At 40.9% G+C, this 21,456-nt stretch overlaps 1 protein-coding gene across 5 annotated transcripts in view; it reads right to left on the bottom strand.

The window, feature by feature from the left end:
- Nucleotides 1-6,677: 6,677 nt before the first annotated feature.
- The window catches only part of LOC133061917 (zinc finger protein 568-like), a 29,928-nt gene continuing 15,149 nt past the window's right edge, over nucleotides 6,678-21,456 (bottom strand). For 2 of the 5 annotated variants that reach the window (XR_009694061.1, XR_009694060.1), the window contains 5 exons: nucleotides 20,580-20,706; nucleotides 19,735-19,959; nucleotides 18,971-19,057; nucleotides 15,665-18,498; nucleotides 6,678-9,166 (listed from right to left, as the gene is read on the bottom strand). Coding sequence is in view for 1 of the 5 variants with exons in the window: in XM_061150247.1 (XP_061006230.1) it covers nucleotides 9,048-9,166; nucleotides 20,580-20,706; nucleotides 21,232-21,417 (432 nt within the window). In the remaining 4 variants the exon portion in view is untranslated. Of the gene's footprint in view, nucleotides 9,167-15,664; nucleotides 18,499-18,970; nucleotides 19,058-19,162; nucleotides 19,693-19,734; nucleotides 19,960-20,579; nucleotides 20,707-21,231; nucleotides 21,441-21,456 lie in introns of those variants that run through there. The other 3 variants (XR_009694062.1, XR_009694063.1, XM_061150247.1) reach the window with 3 other exon arrangements.

Here is a 21,456-nt window from a genome sequence, read left to right as displayed (position 1 = left end):
TATCTTTTTTGTTGTTCAGTTGCTCAGTCGCGTCCAACTCTTTGCAACCCCATGGACTGGACCCCATATCTTAATCACAACTAAAAGAGTTACTGAATGAAAGAAGTATGGAGATTTTCAAAGCAAAGACTATCAAGTATCTTCAATTATTTTCAAAACTTCTTATCAAAGAAGAACTCAGTTTATGTTCATAGATTTGGGTAGGAAAATTAGAACCAGTGAGTGAGAGACAAAAAGAGACATAGTCATTTCTGCTGCATTAAAGTCTGAATAATTATCCACAATTGAAATGGAAATGGGCTACCACTTGAATGAGTGAATTACATATTGGAAGGACTAATGGAGAATGATATCCATGAAAATGCGGAATCAAAGGTGATAACTAGCTGTGATGCCAGTTGGCTGAGCATTGAAAGTGTTTTTTGCCTCCTTCCCCAGCAGACACACTTGCTACATGGGATCGGGAAACCACACAGGAGTAACACAGTTCCTCCTCTTGGGCCTCTCAGATGATCCCGAACTGCAGAACCTCCTCTTTGGACTTTTCCTATCCATGTACATGGTCACTGTGCTTGGAAACCTTCTCATCATCCTGCCAACAGCTCTGACTCCCATCTCCACACCCCAATGTACCTCTTCATCGCCAACCTGTCATCTGTTGACATGTGTTTCATCACTATTACTGTCCCGAGGATGCTAGTGAACATTCAGACACAGAGTAAAGACATCTCCTATCTAAGATGCCTCACTCAGGTGCTTTTTTATGGTTTTCACTGGAATGGATGATTTCTTTCCGACTGTGATGGCCTGTAACCAGTGTGTGACCATCTGCCAGCCGCTGCACTACATGGTTATCATGAACCCTTGCCTCTGTAGGCTCTTGGCTCTGATGTGTTGGTTCATCATTTTATGGGTCTCCCTGCTTCATATTCTACTGATGATGAGGCTGACCTTCTGCACTGACATGGAAATTCCACATTTCTTCTCTGAACTGACCCAGATACTCAAGGGAGCCTGCTCAGACACCCTCATCAATAACATCTGCTTGTTTGCGGCCACTGCCCTGCTGTGTATGCTTCCTCTGACTGGGATCCTCTTTTCTTACTCTCAGGTTGTTTCCACCTTAATGAAGATGGCCTCCACTGAGGGCAAGTATAAAGCATTTTCTACCTGTGGGTCTCACCTTGCTGTGGTTTCTTTGTTCTATGGGACAAGCCTGGGGGTTTACTCACTTTTTCTGTGACCTATTCTTCCCAGAGAAGTTCCATTGCCTCAGTGATGTAAACTGTGGTCACCCCCAAGCTGGACCCCTTCATCTACAGCCTGAGGAACAAGGATGTGAAGGGGGCCCTGGGAAGCCTCCTCAGTCGAGGAGCACCTTGTCTGTGATGGGCCTCTGGCTTCAGAACCAAGTGGTCAGTGATGTCCAAGGCACATATTTTGAATTTAACTATCTTGGTTCTTTTCCTCCCCTAAATGGCATGCTTGATTTCTTCTATTTCCAAAGGATTTTTGACTTCACATTTCTTTGTTTCTTTATTTATTTTTGGCTACACTGGGTCTTTGTTGCAGTGCACAATCTCTTTGTTGCTGCCCACATGCTTCTTTAGTTGCAGCAAGTGGGGCTACTTTCTAGTTGTGTTGAATGGGTTTTTCCTTGTGGTGGGTTCTCTTGTTGCAGAGCATGGGCTCAAGAGTGGCCAGGCTTCAGCAATTGGGGTTCATGGGCTGCGGGGCATGTGTTCAGTAGCTTTAGCACATGCTTAGTTTCCTCGCAGTATGTGGAATCTTCCCGAACTAGGGATCAAACCTATGTACCTCGAATTGGCAGGCAGATTCTTAACCACTGGACCACTAGTGAAGGCCCATGTTTATTTTTGTATTGGTTTTTCCTCAACAACCTCTCCAGTATTTTCCTTTTAGACATTTTTTTACTTATATGTTGTCCAAAAAATTTCATGTTTAGCCAGATTTTTGCTGTCATCCCCTTAATATTTATAGGACTTCCCCAGTGGCTCAGATGATAAAGCATCTGCCTACAATATGGGAGACCCAGGTTCAATCCCGGGGTCAGGAAAATCTCCTGGAGACGGCACTGGCAATCCACTCCAGTATTCTTGCCTGGAGAATCCCATGGATGGAGGAGCCTGGTAGGCTACAGTCCATGGGGTCGCAAAGAGTTGGACATGACTGAGCAGCTTCACTTTCACTTTAAGATTTATAATGTTAGATTTAAAGCACTATGCCATATTCAAAAATAAAGAATGCACAGAGCCAGATTCTCAGGTGAAACGTTCTTTTCTATAAAGAAGAGGTGACACATAAGCCAACATTCCCTAATACACTGGACAATAAGGCAGGGTTGTCAGGTTCATAATACTCGGAGGATGTGGGTGATGGTATAACAATGACTGGACAGTAGAAATTCTTTTCCTCGTCGGTAGCTTTTGAATAGGGAATTACAGTGAACGACAATAACCTGCAGATGCATCCTTAAAGCATGTTCCACCCTCAAAAATGCCTCAGGTGCAGGCGGACCCAAGCAGAGGGGCCAGTCCTCTCTAAGGAGTCCCATCAGGGGCCTGGTCCCAACATGCTCTTTAATGATGTCCTTGTATTCCAGAGCCTTCCCTTGATGCGGGACTTACCAAGAACAATCTGACCCACACAACCAACCAGCGTGACTGGATGCCCTAGGTGCAGAGCTCTTTGGCAAAAAAGCCTTCCTGAACCAGTGAGGCCACTGCTGCTTTGTGCCTTGTCTGTAGAGGGGAGGGATTCTGTGACTCTTCAGACAGTCAAGTTCCATCCCTATTAGCAGGGAAATAGTAACTTCTGGTGTTGGGGCTGGGGACCCTGGGTTGACTTAACAGCATGGACTGGAGGCACAAACAGGTTCAGTAGAGGAGCCTGAGGCTAGGACTAAGCCTATGGGCAGGGCTGCGTTTGGAGGATGGGCCCATATCTGGAAGTGGTTTTGAAGGTTGGACCGGTAGCAATTCCGTGTTTAGAGGTCAGAAGGGAGAGACTGGGGATGGTTACTCATCCAATGGGATGCTCCTCCAAAACCTTTTCTACTTCACTGTTCTCAGCTTCCTGGAGGGCTTAGAATAAGATTCTGACCTGTTGATCAATGTGCCAATCCATGAAAGGGTCTATCTCCCAAATTCAGTCAATCTCATATTTAACCTTACATATATGTCTTCTTATATATACATATTTTTCATGAACTGTGGATGGCGTGGTAAAGTCTATTCGTTGATTTCTTTGCATTTTCAAAGTAGTGACAATTTTCTGTAACCTTTCTGTTTTTCTTCTTCAAATATGTATTTCTGTTTGTAATTGTTATGATCTTCAAATACCAGCTAGGCCTCCAAAACTAAATTGAGAAACAGCATTGATACTGAAATGGAATTGGGACTCTGTATTCTGACTCCAAATCAATTCTCAGAGACAGAATATTGGGTGAAGTAGAATTGTTTTATTGCTTTGCCAGGCAAAAGGGATATAGCAGGCTAATTCTCTCAGAAGTGTATGTCCCAACCTGGAGGGGCTAGTGAGAAGTTTAATAGTAATGGTTCAAAGAGGGCAACACATTCTTGTGACTGGCTGGTACTGAGGTATGTGAGAGTCAGCATCATCAGTGTTCTGGTTCCAGTCTGGGGTCTACTTGCTTGTGTGCACCATACCATTAACTTCTCCCACATGAGGGGGTTTTCACTACCTTCAAAACTGCTCAAACATCTTGTTATACTTATTGCTAGATGGGGAACCAGGCCTCTGCCCCAAGGCTGCAGTATTGTTTCTTTTGAATGTTCCTCCATTACGTCCACATCCCCTGTGCATACAAGATAGGTCGCTTCAGTGATGTCTCTTTGCAACCCTATGAACTGTAGCCCACCAGGCTCCTCTGTCCATGGGATTCTCCAAGCAAGAATACTGGAGTAGGTTGTCATTTCCTTCTCCAGGGAATCCTCCTGACCCAAGGATCTAGCCCATATCTCTTAGATCTCTTGCACTGGTAGGTGGCTTCTTTACCACTAGTCCACCAGGGAAGCCACATCTCCTATTTTTTCTCTCTTTTTTTTTTTAGATTTTATTTTATTATTATTATTTTTTCCATTTATTTTTATTAGTTGGAGGCTAATTACTTTACAATATTGTAGTGGTTTTTGTCATACATTGACATGAATCAGCCATGGATTTACAAGTATTCCCCATCCTGATCCCCCCTCCCACCTCCCTCTCCACCCAATTCCTCTGGGTCTTCCCAGTGCACCAGGCCTGAGCACTTGTCTCATGCATCCAGCCTGGGCTGGTGCTAAGCGGAAGGTTCATAGCATTACAGGCTTACCTCAAGAAACAAGAAAAAAAGTCAAATAAATATCCTATTTTCTCTTATTAGCAACTATTTGAAACAGCTCATTGGAACTCAGGGAAGGTTATGAACACTGAATGAAGCCTATTTCCTATTATCAAGAAACAGGGTCTCTTTCTGTTTCTGGCCACCAAAATAACAGAAGTTGCCACCATGGCCATGCAACTGCTCCAGCTTCTTGATTAACAGTCATAAGCAGACATACAACACCAAACACAAAACTTGATGGCCCACAATTCCATCTGCTACAGTGGGCTCATTTTCCTCAAGACTATGGTTGTAGATCCATCTGTGGAGGACAAGGCATCATGGTGGTCATAAAGCAAAGACCCAGCCAGTGAAAGTCGGCCACTTTCTATGTGCGTACCACCATTAATGAAGATGCCCAGGCCAGCAGTATCCGGCACATGATCTGAAAGAACAAGTACTCCCTGGATTTGTGCATGGCCACCATCTGCAGAGCCAGTGCCACCTTGCTTGTCCAGATGGCAAGCAAGTGATGGAGACGAGGAAACAACCACCCCATCAAGAGCTCCTGAGCAATCTCTTGTCTCCCCAAAGCAATAAAACTGTCAGCTGACTTTTCTAAAAAAAAAAGGGGGGGGGGGAAGGGTTGCAGAAGTGGGGGATGTGCCTAGGAGCCTCACAGTGTCCTGCTTGGTATCAATACCAGGCATTCTTCACTCATTCAAGATTAGCTCAACAATGAGATTTCACTTCACATCGGTCAGAATGGCCATCATCAAAAATCTACAAACAATAAATGCTGGAGAGGGTGTGGAGAAAAGGGAATGCTCTTGCACTGTTGGTAGGAATCTAAATTGATACAGCCACTATGGAAAACAGTATGGAAGTTCCTTAAAAAACTAGGAATAAAACCACCATATGACCCAGCAATTCCACTGTTAGGCATATACCCTGAAGAAATCAAAATGGAAAAAGATACACGTATCCCATTGTTCATTGCAGCACTTTTTACAACAGCTAGAACATGGAAGCAATATAGATGTCCATCGACAGAAGAATGAGTAAAGAAGTTGTGGTACATATACACAATGGAATATTACTCAGCCATAAAAAGGAACACATTTGAGTCAGTTCTGATGAGGTGGATGGACCTGGAACCTATTATAGAGTAAATGAGTCAGAAAGAGAAAGATAAATACTGTATTCTAATGCACATATACGGACTCTAGAAAAATGGTACTGAAGAATTTATTTACAGGGCAGCAGTGGAGAAACATAGAGAATAGACTTGTGGACATGGGGAGAGGGAAGGAGAGGATGAGATGTATGGAAAGAGTAACATGGAAACTTATGTTACCATATGTAAAATAGACAGCCACTGGGAATTTGCTGTATGGCTTAGGAAACTCAAACAGGGGCTCTGTAACAAACTAGAGGGGTGGGATGGGGAGGAAGATGGTAGGGCAGTTCAAAAGGGAGGGGATATATGTATACCTATGGCTGATTCATGCTGAGGTTTGACAGAAAACAACAAAATTATATAAAGCAATTATCCTTTAATTAAAAAAAATAAAGAATAGCTCAAAATTTACCCATATTCATGTTTGCCCTATATTTTAGTAGGTGACTGCAGAACAGTTTATAAAGATCCTTAAAAGTACTATTTATGAGCACCTCTCACCAGAAGTGTTCATATGCATTATGGGAAACATATTTTGCTGTGTTAATGTTTCATTAGTTGTGTACAAAATATTTGCTTTCCATGAATCCAAAGGACTCCTTTTCTTTTTAAAAACACTTCTGAGTTTCCTGCATTGCCTTAAAAATTCTTTTCAAACACTGGGTTACAAGCAGATTTCTTAAATATCTTCTAAAATTGTTGTTTCTAAGGTCATTTTAATGTTTAATCCTCAAAGAATGTTTTTGGGCATGTAGTATCCCTAGTATGGGAGAGTGGATCAGTTGCTTATTCCCTAGAAAGATGATCAATTGTAGTATCACTTAAGCATCAATTCTTCAGTGCTCAGCTTTCTTTTTAGTCCAACTCTCACATCCATACATGACTACTGGAAAAACCATAGCTTTGACTAGATGGACCTTTGTTGGCATTCTTGACATACTGATTTGAAATTCTACATTTATTAAACAGTAAATTTGTATGCACACTTATATTAGGTTTTAGACACTTGTGTGCCAGTAATATTTACTTATGCCTGTATCAGACCCTTTTTATAACAATACTTTAGATATCTTAATATTTAGTCATCAAAATGTTACCAAAATGTATGTGGGGGTCCGGCTGCTTGCCATTCAAAAACATAAACATGCCAGGTTGGTCGAAAGGAAAGTGTGCTTTATTTCAGATGCCAGAAACTGTGGGGGGACAATGGCAGGCATTTGTCCAAAGGCTGACACCCCTCCCCACAAACAGGGAGTGAGAGCTTTTATAGACAGAGTTGGGGGGTGGGTGGTACATGCAGAAACAGCACAGTCATCTTTAACAGTCATCTTCAATTGGTCATCAGTGGTCTGACTAGCATCATCTTGGTTGTTTTTAGGTACAGTTAATCTTCAGTTCTGGGGTGTACTTGTTCCCATATCTTTGAGGTCAATTTCTGGAATTGTAGCTGCTTAAGTCCTGGGTACAGTCTGGTCATCATGTAGTTAACTTCTCCACCTGGTGTTTTGGTATCTATAAGACAGCTCACAGGATATAGCTCAGAATATTATCTATAGCCCTTGAGAAAGAACTAAAGGTCCTTGACTATACTTAATGATTAGGTCATTAATGCCTAGGTCATTAATTATTTAGTCTGCTTAGACTGTTTTTGTTTCTCTGTTTTCTCACTTCTCTGATTAAACTTATTCTTTGATTAAAGTCTTCCACAGGCAAAAGGCATGCAGAGGATATGGTGGGGGTGGGGGGACAAGGACCATATGGTCCTGCTCCATTTCAAAAACAGAATGGAATTTGGTTCCACTATAAAGTACACCTTTGTTGTTATACACCCATATCCCTACATAACATCCAAGCTTTCATGATTCTACTCTCTCTAGAGATTTGTTTTTCCTAGATATTTAATGTGAATAAAGTAAATTATTTAATTTTTCATTTTATATTCAGGTTCAATATGTGCTGGAGGATCTATCATTTCTCTGTATTGCAGATTGATAGTCCATACTATGAATACATTATGTTTTATTTACTCATCAGTTGATGAACCTTTGGGTTGTTTCCAGTTTGTACATGTTATGAGTAATGCTTCTGTGAAAAATACATGTATGTATTCATTCTTCTTGTGTATTATGCTAGGGTCCTCCAGAGACACAGAATATACAATATTATCTTCTAGAGAAGGAAGAAAAACCAAACCAATCTAAATAATCATAATCTTGATTTCTTTGGTGACTGTTGTTCAATCCCACCAGGTCCTTCTTACGTACAATATGATATGTGTCTCAGAAATTTCCACTCAGTAAATGAAAAAAACTTCAGTGCACATCTTCTGCTGAACAAGTATATCCAGGAGGGATTAGCATCCTCATATTTCTTTTTTCCCCCTTTTTGGTTGTGCTACTTGGTATGTGGAGGGATCTCAATTCCTTGACCAGGGGCTCAAACCTGCACGCTCTGCATTGGAAAAGCAGTCTTAACCACTGGACCTCCAGGGAAGGCCCATCACCAACTTTCTGAGTTGCACATGTCTGAATACAGAGCAGATTCCCTCAGATGTCCTATAGTATGGTGTCAGACAAGCTTCAGGGCAAGAAGCAGGAGGTATTTAGCATGGGCCTATGGCAAGGTGCTGTCTACTTGGAGCTGGGCAAAGTTTGTCACTGCTTTCATTTAAATAATTACAGCAGCATGGCCCAAATAAATGTTGGGGCAGGAGGATTTTTGCATTGGTGCCATTATTAGTTTGCTGGGGCTGCCAAAGTTTCCTCTCAGGTATGTCTCCTTGGATTGAATATAAACATCCTATCACTGCCTCTGCATATGGTCATTCCACAGAGCACGTGTGCCCTAGTTTCTCTGTATTTCCTAATCTTCTTTTCCTATAAGGGCAGCAGTGAGATTGCATTAGCGTGCACCCTAATGACCTCATTTTAAAATTACTTACCTCTTTTTAAAGCCACTTTCTCTGAATAAAATCACAATCTGAGGCACTGGGATTAAGACACCAACATAGAAATTTTCAGTGAGTGCAACTCCATCCAAAATATTGGGTTGGCCAAAAGTTTCCTGTGCTTTTAAAGCAAATACAATTATCATTTTCACCGAGAACTTCACTGAACAACATATTCACCATTTTGATCCACTACCTTCTGCCATTTCTTCAGGCAACTTTACAATTCCATCTTTTTGTCTTTTAGAACATAGGATTGTTCTAGGTACCTGTTACAGTCTTCCAGGGAATGGAATTTTTTTCCATCAAGAGAATTTGATACAGACTGAAATAAATGGGCATCCAAACGTGCAATGTCTGGTGAATACAATGGGTCAATCAGAACTTCCCAACCAAGCTGTACCAGTTTTGGCCTAGTCATCAAAGAAACATGTGGTCTTGCGTTAGTTATCTTGATGGAAGATTGTGTGTTTCCTGTTGACTAATTCTGGATGCTTTTATCAAGTGTTACTTCCAGTTGCTCTAATTGGGAGCAGTACTTTTTAGAATTAACCATTTGGCTTTTCACATGGAGCTCAAAAGACGACTCCCTTCCAATCGTACCACATACATAACACCACCTTCTTTGGTGGTGCTGTTAGACCGTAGTTTCTTTTTCCTTCATATTCCTTTACACCATTATTAGATCTTTTTCCTAAAATAGAAAAATTACCTATAATTGACGTTATTAAAAAGCATATACAAAGCAAGACATTTTGGAACTAATAGATGCATTACATCTATTATAAAATTTCTGATACTTACAAATATTGTATAGGTAATGTTTTGTGTCAGGGAAAGACTAGGGAAGAGAAAAGAAAAAATGGGAAGATTTTTGTGCTTTTGAGTTTCTTTTTCTATTTTTCTTTCCTTCCCCCCCCCCCCAAAGATGAAACAAGTTTATTTTTAGTTCTTGTAATAGCAGTGATGTGATTGACTGACCCATGCCTTTAAATATTTCCTGCTACCTTCTGAGGGTAACAGGTAGGAAGGCCAGAGGTCCCCAAGTGGCAGGAGGAAATAAACTGCAAGTAGCAGACTTTTTTTTTTCCTTTCTCTACATTGGGCTTCCCTTGTAGCTCAGTCGGTAAAGAATCTGCCTGCAGGGCAGGAGACCCAGGTTGGGAAGATCCCCTGGAGAAGGAAATGGCAACCCACTCCAGCATCCTTGCCTGGAAAATCTCATGGACAGAGGAGCCTGGTGGGCTACAGTCCAGGGGGTCGCAAAGAGTTGGGCACGACTGAGTGACTAACACACACACACACAAAATTAAGAGGTTTCTTTTAATTCTGTGTTGACAACACCTGGTTCAGCATTGAGCTAACCAATGCGTTTTTTCTTATGTTAAGATTTCTCTTAAGCTATGATAATGAAACTATGTATTTGCTTTGGAATCTGCCTTTCTTCAAAATGGGTCCACCTAAGACTCTTTTTTTTTTCTTTCCTCAAACCTTGGGCTGATAATGGCTCAAAAAGCCAGTATTCATGTCAGTTGTTGTGTGAATGGGGATGACACACCTCATGTCATCCTATCTCAAAAATGCATATTGTGGCAGAGGGGTCTGGTGAAACTCCCTCAGCCTTCAGGTGTCTCTCTTACCTGATTAACTGCTTGCTAACAGACATAAACCACCTTGCAAAAAACTAGCAAGGGGACATTCTTTTTCCCACTTTCTGATGTCTATGTCAGAAGCTTTCTATTTCTCTTACACTTTAATAAGATTCTGTTACACAAAATCTCCAAGTGGCCAAGCCTGTCTCTGGCCCCGGATCAAAATCCTCTCCTCTGGAGGTCAAGAATCCTGGCATAGCACACAGCTCACAGCAATTTTTCACTTCTAGTTACTGGTCAATGATTTGGAAGACAATCAAGTCCTGAGTTTCATAGAACATACATTCTATTGACAGAAAATAAAATAACATGTAAATACATGGTAAAACTAGACTTTCAGATAAGTGCCAAGAAAAGTATAAGTCTAGTTAGGAAAATTATTTTAACAAAAGGTTATATTACATAACTATCTAGAACAATTCCATGTGTGGATCTGTTTACTTTCCCAGTGGTGTTACTCTGACAAAGTTTTTGGAGTTAAAAGGAAGAAAAAAATTTTAGTTTAACCTTATTAAGGTTTGGTTTTCTGTGTCTGTGAAATACCCCACTGAGAACTTCGATTTCAGAGTGGCATGGGTTGGTCTGGTGTTCTGTTTTATGGTAGCAGTGGTAGTAAGTAGATTATGCCCGGCTGAGTCTTATACATGATGCTTCAGTTCTTGGATTGGCTCTCACATCCATAGGAAAATCCTTCCCAACTCCTGACACCCATGCATCACAGGTAAGCTCCCAGGGGACACAGTCCATGTTGTTGCAAACTGCACTCCAAATAGCCTATGGTATGGACTGTAGCCAATTCTGGGCTGTCGCCCACTTCTCCCTTCAGAATTAAAGGCTTATTTTTCCAGTAGCCCTGGGCCTTCTCTTTAAGTACTGTGCTCAGCTAAGGAAGCTGCCTCACACAAGATCACATCACTTGGATCTCTTGTCATGGGAGCATAACTGAGCACCATCTGTATCCACCACTGTGCTTGCCCTGAGGTTGCTCCTGCTCCCAGCCACTGACTGAGCACATCAGGGAACCAGTGCTCATTGCCATGGTGACACAATGACACTGATCACCAGGGTCAGTTACCCTTGCCTGGAGGATGATTCCTGTTCTTAGCATGAAGAACCTGAAATGTCGTGCAGTAGCATTGACTGAAGTTCAGTGGGACATTTTTCGTGTCTTTCGAAGTATTGTCATTTTAGGTGTCAAGGCTTTCAAACCTACAGGGGCCAGATATGTGGAGATCTGAAGCACAAATTCCTCATATGGCTCCTGGGAGTGACCTTACAAGGGTTAACTTCTGCTATCAACACTTGATTCCTGGATCCATGTCCTAAAAACTGGAGATACAGCATATTATGACTGTCATTGGTTTAGAGTGTATAAAGCACTCTGTGAATTATGCACCCAGAAATTCCTGTTGAATTCAAATGCTTGCACTAAATACCATCATTACATTTGAAATTAGATGTGACCCCATAAATTCACTAAATTGTAGCTTTAATCTTCTCTTTTCAGATAAATTTAATTCACTCATCAATTTTACACTTTACAGTTTATTACTCCTACTGTTGAGATGTCTGCAACTAAAGAGGTTAAATAACTTTTTCAAGGTCACACAGATAGACCAAAATTCCATTCTAGAAAGCCTGGCTCAAGGTCCCATTGTCTAAACCACAACTCTATATTGTACTTCAGGAGAATTATGTATCAAAATTATTTTCATAAGAAAAAATAATAAAGCTATCATTTATTAAGATGGTATAAGGAGAGTACAGAGAAAAAGGGAGTGAGCCAGGCAGTCAGACAAGAAAACAAAACTTATTAGAAGAAAATGAGAGGGAGACTGGCCCTTAAGGAGAACCAGTGTCCTCCCTTTCTGATGGAGTGTTTCTTATGCCTCACCAATGAAAAATTCACTAAAGGGATGGTTAAATTTTAGCCTATAGCTAAGTCCTGTGGTCACATAGCCAGAGGTCTGGAATCTGGTGGTCTTGTAGCCTTAAGAATGTAGGTGCCAGTGGGCAAACAGAATGTCATCTGGGTAATTTGTTCAGTCGCAAGGGTCACTGTGGTTTTATTGTTTGTGAGGTCAACATAATGAGCCACTTCAACCATGAGCCCCCATGGAGGCCCTATCATTCCAGCCTTTCTGATTTGGGATAAGGGCCGAAGGTCAATCTTCCATAACTGCTTCCTGTGGGACAGGGGTGTCGTGGGGGTAAGAGAAGAAAAGGCTGGAATGTGAGTCAAGGGGATTTGTGTGGGGTTGAAATTTTTTATAATTTGAGTGAGTTAGAAGTAGCTAATGGATAGTTTCGTTGGTGAAGGCTTGTAAGTGGTCCTGAAAAAAATTTTGAAAAAGATTTATTAAACATGGGTCAAAAGTTAGAACAAGGCTAAGAAGGAGAGGGCCTAGAAGTTAGGACCCAGGGTATCCAATTCCAATTGCTTAGCCAGTTTTCCCATGAATTACTGAGGTGTTGACGTATTCTTGGGGCCCTGTTTGTCAGATTTCTTCCTGCTTCCTTTACAATGCCTGATTTGTTGGCATAGTAGCAGCAAATTTCCTCCAAAAATAGACATAGGCCTCTTTTTTCTGCTGTGAGGTCTAACCTTCTTCTGTTTTGGAGGACCATGGCTGCCAGAGAATCTGGCTGGTTTGGGACAGTGATAAGGCTAGTAGTTATTTCTTCTAGGTTCTCAGTGAGGTCTTTAAAAAGGATTTGGTAGTAATTTAAAGAGGTTGTGAGTGAAGTCAATTTTCCAGCCCTCTCCTGGGACATATCCTCGTGTTGGGAATGAGGGAATAGGCCTTAGGGCTCCCTGTGGTGAGACTGAAGAGCAGATAATGCAAGAGTGACTGATTTGTTTTAGGAGTGAGAAGGTTAGGTGATAAGATGTCTTAAGAGATGATAAAGAGGTTTAGTGCCTATGTGTAGGGCCTGATGAATGTTTGTAAGAATCTGTGGACTGAAATCGGGGAAGGACATAGTGGCCCTGTTTTTGTAACCAATCTCCTTGTGGTTGGGCTCCCTCTTATAATAATCACGTTTTCTTCTTCAGGGAGGTAAAGTGGCTTTATGTTGGGGATTACTATGAATTGTTGAGCCAGTGATAGGAGTGAGGCTTGTTTTACTTCCCTGTCTGTAGCATTGTTGCCCTGTGAAATGCGGTCTGAGGCTGCCTGGTCACCTCGGCAATGTATGATGCCTACTTCAGTTGGCATGTTAGCTGCCTTTAAAAGCTGGAGTATAAGCAGGGTGTTAGTTATGGGAGAGCCTTTAGTAGATAGGAGCCCTCATTCTTTTCAGATAGCATCATGAGTGTATGATGTGGAAAGTACATTTAGAGTCAGTGTATGTTTGCTCTCTTGTTAGCTGCCAGGGTAAGTGCTCTAGTTAGTGCAGTAAGTTCTGCCTTCGGGAAGAGGTCCCTGAGGGGAGAGCTTGGGATTCAATAATTTCAGTGCCAGAGACAATTACATATTCAGGTACCTTTTTTCCTTCTGATTTTGTAGATAAGCTGCCATCAATATACCAAGTAAAGTCAGGGTTATTTAAAGGGACTGAGGAAATGTGGGAGAAATGGGGCGTTTTTTTTTTTTTTTTTTTTTTTGGCCTCTTTGCAAGTATGGATGGGGGGCACAGAAGAATTAGGGATAAGGGTAACAACGTTGAGAGTAGGACAGTGTTCAAAGGAGAAGTGGGGAGATTTGAGAAGGGTAACATTAATCAGTTGGACATGTGAAGCAGACAGAAGGGTCATGGATTTGTGAGAGAGTAAGTCCTTAAAGTCATGTGGTTAACGAATGACAGTGGGTGGTTCATAAGTAATTTTCTTAAATTTCCTGAGCAAGGAGTGCTGCTGCTGCCAGAGCACATAGGCAGGCTGGCCATCCTTGAATTGTGTTAAGTGACAGGGGTGATAGAAGGGCCCTGATTTTGTCCCAAAACTCCTAGCACAATTTTGTCTATCTCAATAGTGTAAAGGGGTGAGAAAGTTCAGGAAGTGTTAGTGCTGGGGCTGAGAATGACTTGCTCAAGGGTGTTAAAGCCTGAACGAATATTTGATTTTAGCTCTAAGGTTTATGGAAGACCCCCTAGGGTGGCTTGATATATGAGGGCAAAATTAGAAATCCAGAGGCATAGATATCCAGCTAACCCCAAGCAGGACAAGATCTGTTTTTGATAAAGGGAATGGTAGGGTGGATATAAGGAACTTTCTATCAGTAGTTAATATATCTTTTAGTTGATGATAAAAGGACTCCAAGATAGGTTACTCTAGGAAGAGAGAACTGAACCTTGGTGGGAGATACTAAGTAGCCCTGACTGGCTAAAAATTGAGGAGTTGTATAGTAGTTGTTGAGAGTGTGTAAGCGAAGGACTACAAAGGAGATCATCCACATATTGGAGGATAGTACTCACAGAGTAAGATCAAGAGAGGCTGATGCTGGAGCTTGGCCAAAGAAATGACTATCATGAAAGCCTTGTGGGAGGACTGTCCATATCAGCTGTTGGGAGCAACGATGGTCCAGATAAAGGCAAAGAGGTCTTGAGAGTCTGGGTGTAAAGGGATGGTAAAGAAGGCATTTTTGTTGTCTAGAACAGTGAAGTGGGTATTGGAGGAGGAAATGAAAGAGAAGAGCATAGGGATTTGGAACTACTGGGTATATGGGGACAACAGCCACACTGATAAGTCTCAGGTCCTGGACCAGGCGATAGGAATCATTTGGCTTTTTGAGGGGTAAGATAGAGGTGTTATAGGGAGAGTGGGTTTGGCACAAGAGGCCCTGACATAGGAGTTTAGTGATGACAGGCTTAAATCCTTGTTGATATTTTTAGGAGATGGGGTATTGTGGTTGATTGGGAAAATTCAGAGGGGTCTTTGAGATGGATATGAGTTGGGAGCATGGTGAGAAATTGTATCCCAAACTATGGGGTTTATGGACAAAGAGGTCAACTGGGAAGAAGAGGAGGAGGTGGGGTTGAGGAGCAGTAGCCAGTTTTAGATCAGAGGGTGGGTTTGGGATAGTAATAGAGGCTTTGAATTTTGAGGTCTCTCCCAAGAATAGGAGTGGGGCACTTTGGGAGTATGAGAAAAGAATGAGAAAATAGAGTATCTTGAAGGGTGTAAGGTAGAGGCTCAGTTATTTATGGCATAGATACTAAACTGTCCACCCCTACAAGAGGTCCTTGGTTTTTCCAGAGTAGGTAGGCATAGTAGAGTAAGTGGCCCCATGTCGATGAGAAAAAGAGATTGGTTTACCTGTCACTGTGAGAGCTACCCTGGGATCTGCAGAGGTGATGAGAACTAAGGTGATAGCTTATTTGCCCCACAGCATGTGAGATGCTTGTTTCCCGTCCAGGGAACAGACCTACATTCCCCACACTGCAAGGGACCTGGTGCCCCAGGTGTCACCATGGACTGAATTGTGTATGTGTCTAAATATGTTCTGTGATCAACAACTCTGAGCTTTGCTCTAGAGACAAGACATGATAGATACAGGCAGAAGGCAATCCCCAACTATTCCCCTTACTTTTTCCATTACCTTTGAGATAAGAATGATAAAATTGATTTCCAAATCCTGAAATTTATGGGGTTTCTATCCAGTGTTGATACACTTGTGAATGATAAAGAGTGAAGAATTGGCGAGTCTTGTCCGAAATTTATTACACTCAAAAGTATTCTATGTTGAGTTCAAAAATGTTTAGTATGGGACCTCCCTGGTTGTCCAGTGGTCAAGACTCTGCCTTCCAATGCAGGGGGCATGGGTTTGATCCTTGGTCAGAGAACTAAGGTCTCATCTGCTGCAGATGCAGTCAAATATTAAAAATAAAATGTTAAGTATGATAGGAGGAATCAGCAAGAGCTTTCCCACATTTGTCACATTTCAGTGGCTTTTTTTCCAATGTCATTGTCTATAGAAAGTAAGCACTGAGGAGAAAAAAAGGTTTACCCACGTTCCTTACACAAATATGGTTTCTCTCCAGTGTGACTTCGCTTGTGTGCAGTAACAGGCAAAGAAGTGGTAAATGTTTTCCCATGTATATTAATCAAAAGGCTTCTCTCCAGTGTGCATTCTAAAATGTTTAGTAAGACATGAGGAATCAGCAAAAGCCTTCCCACATTTGTCACACTTAAAAGGCTTCTCTCCCATGTGTGTTGTCATATGTCGAGTAAGGCCTGAGCATTCAGTGGAGGCCTTTCCACATGTGTCACACTTACAAAGCTTCTCTCCAGTGTGTCTTTCCATATGTTTAGTAAGGTATGAGCATCGAGTGAAGACCTTCCCACATGTCACACTTATAAATCTTCTCTCCAGTGTGTGTTTTCATATGTTGAGTAAGGTATGAGGATAGAGTGAAGGTTTTTCCACATGTGTCACACTTAAAAAGCTTCTCTCCCATGTGTGTTTTCATATGTCTAGTAAGAACTCAGACTTGCGTGAAGACTTTCCCACATCTGTCACATTTAGCAGTCTTCTGCCCAGTATGAGATCATAAATGACTAAGAAGATTACTGGAAAATCAAAAGGTTTTCCCACATGCATTACACTTATAAGGCTTCTCTCCAGTGTGTGTTCTCATATGCTGAGTAACTTGTGAGGATCGAGCGAATGCTTTCCCACATCTGTCACATTTAGCAGTCTTCTGCCTAGTATGAGATCATAAATGTCTAAAGATTACGAGAAGACACAAAGCCTTTCCCACATGTGTCACACTTAAAAGGATTCTCTCCAGTGTGCATTTTCAAATGTATAATAAGGCGAGAGGGGCAAGTGAAGGTTTTCCCACATTCTTGACATTTGTAAGGTTTTATTCCAGTGTGAATTTGACTGTGAACATAAAGGTGTGATGATGATCCAAAAGCTTCCCCACATTCCTTACATTTATAGGGTCGCTCTCCAACATAAGTGTTCATATGTTCAAAAAGGTGTGAAGGGAGAGTGAAGGTTTTCCCACATTCCTGACATTTGTAAGGTTTTATTCCAGAGTGAATTCAACTGTGAACATGCAGGTGTGAGGACGCTCCAAAGGCTTTCCCACATTCCTTACATTCATAGGGTTTCTTTCCAGTGTGAGTTTTCATATGTCCAATGAGGTCTGAGGATCGATGAAAGTCTTTCCCACATTCTTTACATTTATAGGGTTGCTTTCTAGTATTAGTTTTCATATGTGCAGTGAGGTGTGAGGATACAGAGAAGTCTTTCCCACATTCTTTACATTTATAGGGTTGCTTTCTAGTATTAGTTTTCATATGTCCAGTGAGGTGTGAGGATACAGAGAAGTCTTTCCCACATTCCTTACATTTGTAAGGTTTTATTCCATTGTGAAATCGACAGTGAACATGAAGATATGAAAACAACCTAAAGGCTTTTTCACATGTGTCACACTTAAAAGGTTTCTCTCCAGTGTGTGTTCTCATATGTTGAGTAAGAACTGAGACTTGAAAGTTTTCCCACATCTGTCACATTTAGCAGTCTTCTGCCCAGTATGGGATTGTAAATGTCTAAGAAGATTACTGGAAAACCCAAAGGCTTTCCCACATGCATTACACTTATAAGGCTTCTCTCCAGTGTATGTTCTCATATGTTGAGTAACTAGTGAAGAACAAGTGAAGGCTTTCCCACATCTGGCACTAAATGTGCAGTCTTCTGCCTTGTATGAGATCGTAAATGTCTAAGAAGATTATGAGAAGATGCAAAGACTTTCCCACATGCCTTGTCACTTAAAAGGCTTCTCACCAGTGTGCGTTTTCATATGTTCAATAAGGCGAGAGGGGAAAGTAAAGGTTTTCCCACATTCTTGATATTTGTAAGCTTTTATTCCAGTGTGAATTTGACTGTGAACATGAAGGTATGACGATGACCCAAAAGCTTTCCCACATTCCTTACATTCATAGGGTTTCTCTCCAGTGTGAGTTTTCAGACGTCCAGTGAGGTCTGAGGATCGATGAAAGTCTCTCCCACATTCTTTACATTTATAGGGTTGCTTTCTAGTGTGAGTTTTCATATGTCCAGTGAGGTTTGAGGATACAGCAAAGTCCTTCCCACATTCCAGTGTGAAATCGACGGTGAACATGAAGCAATGAGAACAACCTAAAAGCTTTGTCACACTTAAAAAGGTTTCTCTCCAGTGTGTGTTCTCATATGTGTAATATCTGGAGTCAGCCTGACAGCTTTTCCACACTGATTAAACATGGAGGATTTTCCCCAGTAAAGGGTTTATTGTGTAGAGTATGGAAGCTCTTTCCATACTGATTATCTTCATAAAAATTCCTTCTGTTTTCAGTGCTCCTGTGTATCCTAAGGTAAAAGTGGTCACCAATGTCTTTCTTATTTTGCTCACAGTCATACAGTTCCTGTCCATTGTGACTTTGTGTCTGTGGAAAAACCAATGGATGATGATTTAAAGCTTTCTCAGACTCATTAACTGATCCTACCCATCTCCAAACAGAAACATCATTACAATGAAGATGATGATTTTTAACATCTTCATTACATTCATACAGTTCCTGCTCTGTTGATTTCTTTAAAGTTAAATGATGAAATCCTTCTGACACAATGAAATGCCATATACTCTAATGGTAAAACAGTTCATTGCAATTTCATTGAATTGTTCTCGAAATTCAATGTCTAATTATATACGTGGGAATGATTTCTTGAGGAATTCTGATGTAACTATTTTGAATCACGGGTTAGGATATCCCCAAATTGAACATAATCAAAATTTGTTATCAGACACTGCTATCTTTGGGGTTAATGCCACTCAAATATCTACCACTAGTGTTCATCTTGTAATGAAATCCCAATGTTAACTGAAAGGAAAATAAGAAATATTTCTTATGAACTTACTGATCATACCATTTGTACCCTATTTGATGTTTTTTCCCACAAAATATCCTGCTGAATTTCCAAGCCATTGGATGTGCATTTCCCATTCTAAAGTAAAAGAGAATAATAAATTTAAGACTGCAAAAAGAAGTGGATGTTAAAGCAGTTAAAAACAATAAGGCTCACGTGACTAAGTTTCCAAACTAAACATACCTTTTAAAAAGGCAAGACAGAAAAGAGGAGCTTGATTATGACAAAAACGAAGAATATATATATGTAGTCAAAATTCAGTACTTGATTTAAAAGATGAGTCTTGTGAAAATAAGGAAAAGAGAATATTACTAGGGAAAGTTCTGGACAAAAAGTATACATCAACATGATAAAACTAAGGGACTACCCTGGTGGTCCAGTGGTTAAGAACTCGTCTACAATGCAGAGGTCACATGTGAGATCCCTGGTCCTGAAACTAAAAATACATGTGCTCTGGAACAGCCAAGCCTGTGTGCCACAACTAATGAGCCTGCACTGTAGAGCCTGAGTGACACAACTGGTGAGTCTGAGGCCGTAGAGATCATTCTCTGCAACAAGAGAAACTACCCAATGAGAAGCCTGCACACCAAAAGTAGAGGAGCCCCTGATCACTGCAACTAGAGAAAGCATGCACACAGCAACAACAACAATGAAGACCAAGATAGCCAAAAGAAAAAAAAAAAGATATAACAAATAAAGAAACAAAAGGCTATTTTATGAGATCATAGGAAACTGATAAAATGAAAAGTACGTACGTATAAGATGTTGAGGAAGTTACAGAGCATTAGAAACCAATGTCCTCAGCCTTCTGAAGGAAAACACATCTCACTAAGTTTCCTTCTTATAAACTCAAAACATACTGAAATTTAATTGCCCTGGGAAGTTCTTTATAATCTCGCACCTTGGAGGATCTGTCTCTCCACAGTCTTCAACTCTTATTTTCCAACCAAGATATTAGATTTGGTTTGAATGCTTATATCCTGTTCATAAGGAAAGATATATTAATGAAAAAGTACCTTCCAAACATGACAAACCTTCCCATGAATCAGGTCCTATATCTAATCAAGTCACTAGAATGAATGTGGTACTATTTTTTAAACAGAAAAAAAAAGCAAATAGCCCCTCTTTCTGTGTCTAAAAAGAGACAGTATCTCTGGCCCATGAAAACATGTTCAGACCTATATGAACATTTACAAAGCACTGAGAATGCTATTAAAATAGGAAATGAAGTAAATGTAAAGGAGATGTTTGGTCTCATGGAGAAGCCGCTAAACTAGTGGTTGCCAAATGACAGTGTCCAAGAGAATAATGTCCATTGCTTGTTAAAACAGAAATAACTGGGCCCAAATTCCAAAGTTTCATTCACTATGCCAAAGGTGAACTCTTGAGAATGCATATTTCAAACAAGAGTCATGATAATGTTGTTAGTTCTCAAAGCACATTGTTATAGAAAGTATACTGGAGTAATACTCATTCCTTAGATACGAGTGTCTACTAGTTTCCATTGCGTTCAGATTGGCATCACCCATCTTGGAACATAGAAAGGACAGCACATATATGTCCGTTCCCTAAGAATGCACTGGAATGATGGCAGCCTTACCTGCTGTGGTCAGGTTCTTGCAGTTTTCCAGCATCACATTTCTATATAGCTTTCTCTGAAAGGGGTTCAGTAAAGTCCACTCTTCCTGGGTGAAGTACACAGCCACATCAGCGAAGGTCACTGAGTCCTAAACCATCGCACACAAAGTAGTTTCAGTAAAGTAAGATCTCCAACCATGTACAGTGGAGAATGAGGAAGGGAGTGTCAATATCAACAGAGGGATTCAAGGTCTGTCATCATCTGTCAGAGGACACAAGTCTTAGGTCCTCTCCTTTCTAGCCACACTCACTCGTGATTGATATGGAACCAGTAACACAATCCTAAGCAAATTACACACACTTGTGCAAGCTGATAGATAAATAAGTTCACTGAGAAGTATTTACTCACTCCTTACCATGTCAGAACAGTCAAAATAAAAAACCATGCAGTAGCAATCAAGAGACAATATCAGAAGGTAATTACTGAAATACTAAGATCATTCAGAGTAATTCCTCATCAATATGAGAGCTTCCATATTGGGTGGAAATTTAAGAGGGACTCAGACTGGCTTTATTTCTTTAAGAAGCTTTGGACAAAGGTCTGCCCAGAAGGAAATTTTCCCATATGGCGCTTGCAGTAGGTCACTTTGTATAGGGATATCCTATCTTCTTACCTGAGAACAATCTCTCAAACACTTAGACACCATCCTGTCTATCTTTCCCTCAGGTTGGCATAAAGGGTCCTTAGAAAGAAGATCGAGGAGAAAAGAAAGAAGGCATGGGCATCCAGAGATGATCATAATTTCCACAATCACTGCCTGAGAGTCATTCGAAATTCCAAAATATCCCCGCACACTCATGAAATCTCATACTGAGAGGAAAGTTGGTGAAGTAGGACC

The sequence above is a fragment of the Dama dama genome, chromosome 9 (assembly GCF_033118175.1).
Source record: "Dama dama isolate Ldn47 chromosome 9, ASM3311817v1, whole genome shotgun sequence".
NCBI lineage: Eukaryota > Metazoa > Chordata > Mammalia > Artiodactyla > Cervidae > Dama > Dama dama.
This window is presented reverse-complemented; position numbering and strand designations above follow the sequence as displayed.